General features: G+C 40.2%; 1 protein-coding gene across 3 annotated transcripts in view; it reads right to left on the bottom strand.

Moving 5' to 3' along the window:
* The window catches only part of LOC126188055 (zinc finger protein 107-like), a 73,553-nt gene that overhangs the window by 44,105 nt on the left and 17,133 nt on the right, over nt 1-12,315 (bottom strand). For all 3 annotated transcript variants that reach the window (XM_049929490.1, XM_049929491.1, XM_049929492.1), the window contains exons 3-4: nt 7,319-7,571; nt 3,011-3,543 (exon numbers count right to left, since the gene is read on the bottom strand). In XM_049929490.1, coding sequence (XP_049785447.1) covers nt 3,011-3,543; nt 7,319-7,571 — 786 coding nt within the window. The remainder of the gene's footprint in view (nt 1-3,010; nt 3,544-7,318; nt 7,572-12,315) is intronic.

Below are 12,315 nucleotides of genomic sequence, written 5' to 3'. Positions count from 1 at the left end.
TGTGCCTCTCTGCTACCCAAAGCCTCATCTGTATGGTGAATAGCAATCAAACCTTTTCACATTATTGTACCACCATTTAAGATTTGTTTCAGAAAGCTCTAGTCAACTTGTAGTCCTGCTTATCACTGAACCAATCCATCAACCTGCATTTTCAATTTATATTTGCAATGTTCAGTTACCACACTCTACAAGGGGAAAGGGGGGGGGGGGGATGTTCAGAGTGACACAGAATGTATGAAACAGACATTCACACAAACTTGTTGTTATCAACATGCATTACTAAAGCATGACATACCAGGCATATTTTCACAGCATTCCAAATGAACAAGTTCATTATATAAACAGTACCAATATGTAAGACACACTCCTTATGCTTCTCATTAGGAGCAACAGAATGAACACCATACTGGCACTGATTCATTCTGCTTAATATTTATCAATTTATCCCGTATGGCTTTATGGAGAGAAAACGTTCCCTCGCTAGTGCATACACTCCCCATTCATAATGTCATCGTCAGGGGTGACTTTAACCAGCTGACAATCAACTGGGATGATTACAGTTTTGGAAGTGGGGGGCATGATGACATTTAATGAACATAAATGCCTTCTTTAAAAGTACCTCTTTGAAGCTGTTGACCAGTGAAACTGGTATCTGTGACCATGAGGCACTTGTAGCAACAATGATTATTAAAGTACAAAGGGAAACTATAAAATGAATAAACATTTATATGTCCAGCAAATTAGATAAAGAGGCAGTAGTGTCATAACCTCAATGACGAACTTCAAAATTCAGCTACGGACAGTAGCATGTGCAGGAACTGTGGCTGAACTTCAGATGAATAGTTGACTAAGCACTGGATACATATGTACATAGTACAACAATTCTTGATTGGGAGGTACAGCTCTATGGTATAGAGCCACTGTCAACATTTTTAAAGAAGCAGCTACAAATGCACAACAGATGTAAAATATAGCACAGGACTATAGAGAGAGAAATAATAAATAATGTGTTTGGCTGTCAAAAGATCTTGGTCTGAAGCCATCATTGATTACCATAGCAGAATCTTACTGAAAAATCTCTCTCAAAATTGAAAGAACTTACGGTCATATGTGAAGGCAATAAATGGCATCAACATTAATATACAGACATTCATGGACGGCACGAGACCTGAAACTGAGGGCAGCACAACAAATGTGCAAAATGCTAAACACCATTTTCAAACATTCCTTTGTAAAAGAAAATTGCAGAATATTGGATCAGCTCAATTCTCATACTATTGCAAAGATTAGTGACATATCTACTGTCAGTGACACTGAGAAGCAGCAGAAATCACTAATACTGAACAACCCTCAGGGCCACATGCAATCTGGGTCAGATTCTGTACAGAAGTTATGGCTGAGGTAGAGATTCTTTTAACCATAATAACATAGATGCCTTGAACAAAACAATTTGCCCAGAAGCTGGAAGAAAGCAGGTGTCTTATTTATCAACACAAATGGTAGTAAAAGAGATCCACAAAACTAACATCCAATATCTATGACATCCATCTGTTGTAAAACCTTAGACCATATGAGCTCAGGCACAATGAGGTATTTTGACCAAACTGACCTCCTCCATACCAGCCAGCACGGATTACAAAAAGATCCATCATGTGAAACCCAACTCGCACTTTTCTCACATGGCATCCCGAAACCCTTGCATCAAGGCAGTCAATACATGCAGTATTTCTTGTCTTCTGGAAAGTGTTTGACGTAGTATCCTGCCTATTGCTGAAGGTACTTTGAAATGGACTAATGATTTATTGGATTCAGGAGAGATCCAGGGAAGTGTGTTGGGACCCTTTCAGTTCATGTTGTATATTAATTACCTGGCTATTAATAGTAATCTCAGATTTTTCACAGATGGTGTAGTCATCTATAATGAAGTATTACCTATTAGTAAAGAATTATCTGTAGCAAATCATGTTATCATTTAAGATCTTATGCTCATACTCCATAGTGCATGGGTATGAAAATTTATGACGAAGTGAAAGGAAGAGAACTGTTAATATAAACTTAGAAATGCTGGAAAAAACCTTATATGAGAAACTAGTGCAGAAATGTTATTATTCAGCTGAAGAATTCATGAAGGACAACCTAAAAACTTGAGCAGGAGAGAGCAAGTACTTAGCAATGTTAATTTTTAAAATTTCATTACTTTTTAAGAAATGAAAAATTATGCAGATTCATATTTTATAATAAGATCAAATTATTTCAATGTGAAGGAAAGACTGTATTTGAAAATATTGATTTTTTGCCTTTAAGTTCACCTGAGAGCAACACACTCTAAACTTATTCAGGTATGTCAGAAGTTTCTTACACCAAGCACTTCATTTCTCTTGTGAACTATATGTGAATGAATTATTGTGCTAACATGCACAGACAGAAGCGTCCACTAGGAATGGTCCGGGTGAGATAGTCTTCTTAGGACATAATGACACAGCAATCAACATGGCCTGTGATACACACGTTTGTAGCAGGGAAAGAGTTAAGTGAAGAATCAAGGAATATACTACAACTCCCAAAATATTCACAGAATAGGGAAGGCAAATTCAATATCAGACCAATTACAAAATGCATATAAGTATTTAAGCAATCATTCTTTCTGTGTTCCATACTTTCATGGAATGGAAATAAGCCCTAACACCTGGTACAAGGGATGGAAACCTCTTCCAAGCATTATATGTGATATGGAAAGTTCAGCCATCTCAGTTAAGGAAGAAGATCCTAACAAGAAATCTGGTATGGAGAGACATGAAAAGAAAGCACCACATGTACATCACATTCGCTTTTCTAGTGTCTTGTTGACACATCTGTGCATACCTGAATGAATGTAAATACACAAAGAATTGAAGACAAATCACTGCTATGTTGCTTATCTTTATCAGGCAGACAAACATACAAACATAATAACTGCATTTAATCCTAATATGACTATGAATGAAACAATACAATAAAATGTGTTTATTACCATATCACAAACATCAGATTCAGCAAGTTTCCCAAGGCACTTTGACTGCATATTGTCCAATGATGTGTCTCCCTGCTGAGCACAATTTTCATCTGAATCTTCCAGTTTCATTCCTTCATTTTTAACTGAATTATGTATGTCTGAAGATGCACTACAAAACTTAGCACCAAATGTTGTGTAATTATGTTCATTGTAAATTTTATCGTGTATTAGCTCCTTTTCATTATCGTGGTTGCTAGCATATGAAGACTTCTCAGCCAATTCAGTTCTCTGAGGGGCATCTGCAGTACAGCAACTGGTGGCTTTTTCCCTCTTTATGACATTGTTTTCTCTCAAAGAATTGGGACTAAGCACATATGTATTAATTGCATTATTTTCGATGCATCTTCCAGGCTCTTTGTTTGACAAACTGCTATCATTCTCATCACATATGTCTTCTTTATGGAATGTTCTTTTAAAGGTTTCAGCCTTTAACTTGGCAGCTACTTGTGTATATTCAGTATCACGTACATTTGATGAAAAATATTTTTCACCTGCAATGAACAGCAACTTATAAATTAATCACTCCTGTAATTAACTGTTAAATACAGAATAATGTTTTCAAAGAGTAAATTCACTTATTTTACAATAATAGCTATATTCTGAAGAAAAATAAAACAAAGAGATAGAATGAACTGCAAGCCTGAGAAGTGGCAAAAGAACCCATTTTTTTGTATCATATTCTGTAACAAGAAGAACATATCTCCTTAAATCAGCAATAGTACACAATCTTTTACCTTGAACATGCTTGTAATAAACAAAATGTTAATTTATATCACTGCCATGGAAAATTCACATATGCTGAACATGGTTCTACATTCTAACATATTTATTGGTTAATTAAAAGAAAATGAAGTACGCAGTGACCTATTATGAAACAGTAACAGCCAAGGATACCCATCTTGACAATACATTGGAGTCAACACAGCAGCAAAATTACTGCAGCAGACACAAATAGTTGTCAGTCTTGCATCATACAGTGATGCATGTAAGCTACAGTCTTTGATGTAACAACAAAAAGGCTCAATGATCACATAGACTCAGTTATAGATAAAGCAGGTGGTAGCATTTATACTGGGTAAGTGCAATCAGTCTACAAAGGAGATTGCTTACAAATCACTCTTGTGACCAGTTGCAATACTGTTGAAGTGTGTGGGACACATAGCAAACAGGACTAACAGTGGATATTAAATATGTATAGAGAAGTGCAGCACAAATGGCCACAGGTTTGTTTGATCTGTGGGAGGGATACCAGAGCAACTGAACTGCAAAACTCTTGAAAATACATGTAAACTATCCTGAGAAATTTATAAATTATACAGTGCAGCAATCAGTCGTCCTTTTTTTTTTTACAGGTTTTATTTGGAAAATCCAGATTTCAGCGAATGCCTAGCCATTATCAATGCACTATTTTCCAGTCTCGATGCATGTCAGTTCCCTGTTGTTTGGGCATCACTCACAGTTTTCTGAATCCTGAGAAAGTCTGTTAGCAAAGTTTCAAGTACTAGTTTTAAATGATGACTCTAGGAATATACTACAACCCCTTGCAAATCACTCACAAAGGTATTGTGAGCATGAGATTAGAATAATTACTGCACACAGAGAGGCCTTCAAACAATCCTCCTTCCCATCCTTCATACATGAATGGAACGCGAGGAAATCCTAATATCTATAAAATGGGACATGCCCTCTGCCATGCACTTCATGGTGGTTTGCAGAGTGTAGATGTAGAAGCAGTGTAACATACAGCAGTTTTTACTCCGCAGTTTTCAAACTACGGTAAAATTCTCTTTAGTGACTGATGGAATTGACCTACATCATCAAGAACATTCCCATGACTGAAATTTTGTGAAAGTCATTAAATCATCCGAATCTAGTAAGAGCTGACTGTATAAATATTGTTGGCTGGTGATTAATTTTGACCTTCGTTCAGAAGAAGAGCATAGTTCACAAATTTGCTATGTTGTATAACATTTTGATCAACTGGAGGTGGTATAGTGTTGATCTAAATTACCATGAAACCCAACAATATTTTGAAAAGGACAGTTGCTACTCACCACATAGCGAAGATGCTGTGTAGCAGACAGACACAACAAAAAGACTGTCAGCATGTGAGCTTTCGGCCAACAAGGCCTTCATTGAAAATAGACACCACACACACACACACACACAAACACACAAACACACACACACACACACACACACACACACACACACACACACACACACACTGCCAAAACCAGATATTGACACTATTATTGTGCTTTAACTGCAGCTGTTAATCGTACATCCGAGGTGCTCAGTATTCATTATTGAAAATATCGGGTTGTGAAGATGGAGGAAAATACGCAGAAGAAGCTGGAAAAAGCTGCTGCATAAAACTAGAGTTGGTAATTTTGCCATACCTACGGTTAAGGAAAGTGGCCAGAGATTAGCTGCAGCCTTGAAACCACAATTTATTCCCATTTCCAACTCCTAATATGACAATGTGGATTTTCATTCAGAAGTTGTATGTGGTGGTTTCCATACTTTTGAATGTGTTCAGATTAATTTTTTGAAATAAACTGGCTGCATAAAAGGTAGTTTATAATATCATTCATTATGTTCCTGTTCACTTCTAGTTCTGGTGCTCACCGAGAGCAGTGGTTAGCATACTGGACTCGCATTCAGGACGACGGCTATACTGTATTGTTCAAGTCAAAAGCTGCAGCTATAACAACTACTATGCAATTTAGTTTTTCTCTGAGTCCTAAAACAACTTGGCGTTTTGTACACTAACAAATATTGCCAGAGGCAAAAGAAGTGACAAGTGGGAAAAAAATTCCAAGGACTGACTGGGATAAAACCTGAGATTCTCGTGACTATTCCAGGAAGTAACAACTGAGCCAACAGAATACTACTTGATAAGATAAATATCACTTTGCTAATCGACTTACATATGCTTATTAACATTTTTCATCAATGAGTATGAAGCTGTCATAGCAGTTAAGCATTTGTTTTTCAGTTAAAAATTTAGTACGGATCGTGTAGTTATTTTCATTAGAATCAAGAGAGCATTTTTGTAAGAGGCATTCAACTGTTATTTGCTGCTGCTGATCTCCATGCACTTAACATTTTACAGCAAAAATTTCAAATATCCCTTTCTTACTTTGCTACTAAATAGCTATAAAACACTTGGATCAGTTATTGTCTGCACTCATTGCTTACCTAATCTTACAGACCAAAAAAATGTTTAGATCTTCAACAAAGTGAGAGTAGCGTATTCACAAATTTACTTCACATTTTTGTGTTAATAACAACTTTTTCATCATTTACTCCTTTATTTTTACAGGTCTGTCTTGATATCACGTAAAATAAAGTGCCAAAATATGATCACGGACTCGTTTTCAGACTTTATGACTTCAATTGATAAATTTACTTTCAACTTTTATCTATATAACACAAAATCACTGCTTTGTAACGTCATTACATTGTAAACTGACGATAGCAGTTGAACTTCACTTGATAAGTGAAATTTCCCAATCAAAAATGACTTGTTTACAGTAATTTCATCAGAAATTAATGTCTAATCAACACAGATTTCTGAGTTCAGCTTGATCTGAGATCATTTTCTGTGTTGATCTAAGGACAACTGCTTTATACAACTACCCCTATTAGTAGTAGTGCATGCACTTCGTTTCAAAACACTGAAGACATTTAATCATCAGCTTTCAAGAACTGTTCCACAACTTTACCAGTCACCCACATTTCTCCTACAATATCTCTTAATGCTAAAAAAATAATCTGCAGTCAAATTAAGAAGAAAATAAGTTTTGACTACAGTGTAGTTGCGACTTATTGACCTGGAGCTTGCTGATGCAAAACTTAGGTTGGTTGATTTGGTGGAGGAAGCCAAACAGCAAGGTCATTGGTCCCATCTGTTAGAGAAGGAAGGGGAAGGAAGTCGAGTGTGCTCTTTCGAAGGAACCATCCCAGAATTTGCCTGAAGCAATTTAGGGAAATCACAGAAAACCTAAATCAGGATGGCTGGATGCCAGTTTGCTAACCACTGGGCCACCTCGCTCGGTAATGCTAAATTTATTTCAAATTGGGGTACAGTGCTTTCACACATTTTATTCAACTTTCACACATATCAACAGGCATCTCTGTCATTTAAACAGCACAAACAGTAGAATAATTTTGACTGTAGAATGTACCACAGTTAATTATAGATAAAATGACTACATTTTGCTATATCTGTAAAATATTGTTCTATAAGTAGAAACTTACATTCATTTTTCTCCAACTTCTTCACGTGTTCTAACAAATGAATCTTTAATTGCTGCCGTGCTTTGCCTTCACTTCCAAAGCTTGCAAAATGTTTATTGCAGTGCTGAGGGTCAAATGTACATTTGTAGGTGAACATTCTTTTCATCTCATCCCCATCAAATTCAGAAAATGTTTTGATGAGCTGGTTTGCAGTCAGTGCTTTAACATATTCTACATCCACAACACCATGACTTCGTCCTCTATGTGATGTACGCTGGAATAAGTATTAAAACAGTTTATTGTTTGTGTGCATTTCATTTCATTCTTAGTATATTACATGTTAAGTACCATTTGTTTTGGAAATTAATTTTATAAGTAAACTTAAGTGCACATACAGCAATTACATCCAGACATGTGATTAGATGTTTAACCTGCAAAGAATATAAATGCACATAAATCAGAACCAATTCTTGCTGTCTCTTTCTCTATGTCTGTTTTAGTTGCAGCTAAACATTTGTTGATTTTCAGTATGGTTACCAGATCTACCAGTGCACAACATTTTCAAATATAAAATAATTCAGAACATTACTTGGAAACTGAATTAACATGTGACTGAACTGTCTATATCTCTTGGACTTCTTACGTTTTTCTGTCTAGTCAAATCTATGCTCTCCTGCTTTGAAATCTATTAACATCATAACCTTGTTTACTCAAGTCTTTGTTTTGTTTTGTTTTGTTTTAGGACGGAAAAACAAGTAGGGTCATATGCACCGATGTCAGAACTGAAGAACAGGAAGACAAAGAGAGGAGTTAAAAACCACTACACATTAATCCCAAACAACGGAAGAGAAGTCAGATAAAAACAGGGACATGGCAAAAGGCCTACAAATACACTATAGAGAAATGGAGGTCCTGAACTAAAACTTAAATGGCCTTCACCGTATTGCTATGACGGATAAAAAGTAAAATGCATTCGACAGCCCATGTGTTGTTCGCTAAAATGCCCGATAACTCACACGGCAAACACAAACGAGAATGTAAGGGGTTAAAAAAAAGGGCATTCCATGAGGAAATAGCAGACCATCTAAGGTTGAATACAACGAGTAAAAACCACTTAACAAATGGGGATGGCTAAAAAGACAGTGCCCAATATGCAACCTAGCTAAACTGATCTGCTCACGACAAGAGGGCAGAGAGGAGGTCATCCAAGCCGCTGGGAGACGCTTAATAACCAGGATCTTGTTCCCTTGAAGGGAGGACCATTGCTGATGCCAAAGGGACACCACCTGCTGATACACGGCAACACAGGGATCATCGGAGGGAGTGTACGAACTAGCGGGCTGAGGTACGAGGACTACAGCCTTGGCAGCAGCCTAATTTCCTGTCAGACCAACGTGACCAGGAACCCACATAAACATCACAGAGGCTCCTTCAAGAGCGAGCAAGTGACAGCTTTCCTAGTCCCGTGCACTAAGGGATGGACGGTGTACAGCACACACAGGCTTTGAAGGGAACAAAGAGTTGGAGCAGATGACACAATTGAAAAGACTGTGTCACTGGATGCCCTTATACAGGGCGAAAAGCTCTGGTGTAAATACTGAGCAGAGCTCCAGAAGCCGATACGGAAAAACGTCGTCGCCAATGACGAAGGCACACCTGACACCATGATCAGTCCGAGAGGCATGAGTGTACACATAGGTACTACCATGAAGTTCTGGGCTAAGGTTGTGAAACTGAAGGTGATAGAGCGAAGCTGGAATAGTATCCATAGGAAGTGAAGGGAGGCCAAGGCGAACACAACCGCTGCACGAAACCAAGATGGTTAAGGGGTTACACCCACCAGGAAGGTTGCAGGTAGCATGAAGTTAAGCTGTCGAAGCAAGAGCCGAAAGCGAACTCCAGGAGGTAATCATTGAAGGAGGAGGCGTAGGATGGGTGGCCACACATGGCAGACAAACAGCATGCATATCTGTTGAGGAGGAACTCATGGCAGCTTATGCATACAGACAGTCAACCGGGAAAGATGCCAGTGGCCAAACTAATGCCACAATGGTAGATAGCATTGAGATGATGTAAGAGGGACAGACATGCTGACGCATAAACGAAACACCCATAGTCTAGTTTCGAATGGACACGTTACCGGTACAAACGAAGGAGGGTGGTTCGATCTGCTGCCAGGAAGTACCAACTAAGGTCACGTAGCACATTGAGGGACTGCATACAGCGGGCTACCAGGTAAGACACATGGGAAGAGCAAGAAAGTTTCCTATTGAGCATGAACCCCAGGAATTTCATAGCTTCAATGAACAGAAGAGCAACAGGCCCAAGATGTAAAGACGGTGGAAGAAACCACTTGCGTCACCAGCATACAAACAGTTTTGTCAGTGGAAAAACAAAACTCACTGCCGATGCTCCTTGAGTAAAGACGATTGAAACATCACTGAAGACACTGCTCAATGAGACAAGTCCATGGAGAACTGCAATAGCTGGCAAAATCCTCAATGAAAAGGAAGCCAGAGATGCCCAATGGGAGACAGGCCATTGTACGGTTAGTGGCGATAGCAAAGAGGACGACGCTCGGGACAGAAACCTTAGGCACACCGTTTTCTTGGATAAGGTGTCCAAGGCACAACACACATATACCTTGAAAACTCTGTCTTTTAAAAATTCCTGAAGGAAACAGTGCAGGCAACCACAGAAGCCCCACGTGTAGAGAGTAAGGAGAATACCAGTCCTCCAGCAGGTGTCATAAGCTTTCTCCAAATCAAAAAACACAGCCACAGTTTGGGATTTCTGCAGAAAACCATTCATGACATGGATGGATAAAGTGAAGGACGGTCAACAGAAGAACGGCACACTCAAAATCCACACTGCGCAGTGGTTAGTAAATTTTGGGACTCAAGCCACCATACCAGCTGGGCATGAATCATACATTCCATCACCTTGCAAACACAGCTGGTGAGACGAACAGTGCAGTAGTTAGAAGGAAAGTGCGTGTCCTTACCAGGCTTACTTCACGCCATCATCTGGGAAACGTGCACTTTGCCCAGATGCCGTTGTATGTATGAATCAGAAAGTGCTTGCCTGCAATATAAATGTGCTGCAGTATCTGAATGTGAACATCATCTGGCCCTGGGGCAGAGGATCAGGATGAAATGAAAGCATGATCTAGCTCCCTCGTAGTAAAGGCACCACTGTAGCACTCACGATTCTGAGCGAGAAGGGTATCACCCGAGTCTACTCCGCTTGTTTCTGATATTGGAAGGCAGGGTGACAGTGGGAGGAGCTCAAAATGTCTGCAAAATGGTGGCCCAAGGTGCTGGAGATAGCATTAGGGTCCACTATGACGATGTCTGCTACTGTCAGGCTGGAAATTGGGGAATAGATCTTGGTCCCACAGAGCCACAGGAGGTTGGCCCACATGAAGAAGAGGGAGTGGAACTGTTAAAAGAACTAGTGAATGAAATCCAGCTAGCTTTTTTGCTATCCCGAAGAACATGACGACACTGCACACACAACTTTTATAATGAACACAGTTGTCCAGCATAGGATGACAGTTAAAAACATGGAGAGAAGGTTTCCACGCACGAATCAAAATGACCAGGAAGAAATGCAAGAGCTCAACACGGTCGTGATGATGCCATTTTGTTTCCTGGTGGCAGAGATGAAGAAGATGCTGGGATTTTAAGAGCAGCTGTAAATCCTCTTGTGGTGTCACCGCCAGACACCACACTTGCTAGGTGGTAGCTTTTAAATCGGCCGCGGTCCGCTAGTATACGACGGACCCGCGTGTCACCACTGTCAGCAATTGCAGACCGAGCGCCACCACACGGCGGGTCTAGAGAGACGTACTAGCACTCACCCCAGTTGTACAGCCGACTTTGCAAGGAACGGTTCACTGACAACTACGCTCTCATTTGCCGAGACGATAGTTAGCATAGCCTTCAGCTACATTTGCTACGACCTAGCAAGGCGCCATTACCAGTATAGATATTGAGATTCTATTAATGTATCATCAAGAGCGATGTTCTACAAATGTGAATTAAAGTTAAGTATTCCAGAAGCTACGTACGTTTCTTTATAGCATTCATTACGTATCCTGTTTCAGACCTCACGCCAGCCTGTGTGAGTTTAAGCGCGTGCCTTTCGGCTTCCTCTCATTGTGTCTAGGCTGTCTTGTCTAGACACAACACCTCTTTGTTTGATTGAAGGTCATGAACATCACATTGAAGGAGAGCCATAATGGACAAAGGGGAAGATGGAAAAAAATGAAGGGGTGTCACCTTGGTGGCTGCTGAGTGCAAGCCTTCAAAGACACTGCTACAGGGCACAGAGGCTGGAGGATTGTGCTCCACGAGATCTACAGAGGTGCCAGCACTCTCCCCTCTGTCGACCTGCAGAGCCCGGGCAGAAAAATGGTTGACAGTGGGCACCAGCAACATGGAGGTCAGCTGGGCAAGTGTATCGCACGGTGACACTGTCGAAGAGGATCTTTGAGTTGGTGGACGAGAAGACCGCATGCCTTTGTTCGACTTCTTGCAGCCTTTACGGTTGGCTGAGGAAAACTCGGATGTGTGTTGGCTGGAGTGACATACGAAGTCTTCGCAGGAGTATTCCTTGCGTCCTTTCCGGCCTGCTAGTTGCGTAGCAGGTGACTTCGCCCCAGGAGGGGAATGTTTGGTGGCTTGTTGCACAGCTGGATGAGGAGACGGTGATGCTACCATGACACTGGGCAATTTCACCTCAGTGCTGAATTTGAGGTGGCATGTCTGTGTGGCCATGTCCTTCACGGAAATGAGATGCAGCAAGAACAGTATTACAACTGCCATACGGTAGAACACAGGGTTTGCAACTAGCCAATAACTTGCGAGTGGCCGGGTAAGGCACTTTTTCCTTTACCTGGATCTCCTGGACAGCCTGCTCATCGAAATACATGGGACAATCTAAAGAGGAGGCGGCATAGTTCCCATTACAGTTGATACTGTGGCAAGAAGGAGGCCAACAATTGCCCTCAGGGG

The sequence above is a fragment of the Schistocerca cancellata genome, chromosome 5, assembly GCF_023864275.1.
Source record: "Schistocerca cancellata isolate TAMUIC-IGC-003103 chromosome 5, iqSchCanc2.1, whole genome shotgun sequence".
Classification (NCBI taxonomy): domain Eukaryota; kingdom Metazoa; phylum Arthropoda; class Insecta; order Orthoptera; family Acrididae; genus Schistocerca; species Schistocerca cancellata.
The sequence above is the reverse complement of the archived record's forward strand: the minus strand, read 5'-3'. Positions and strand labels throughout refer to the sequence as shown.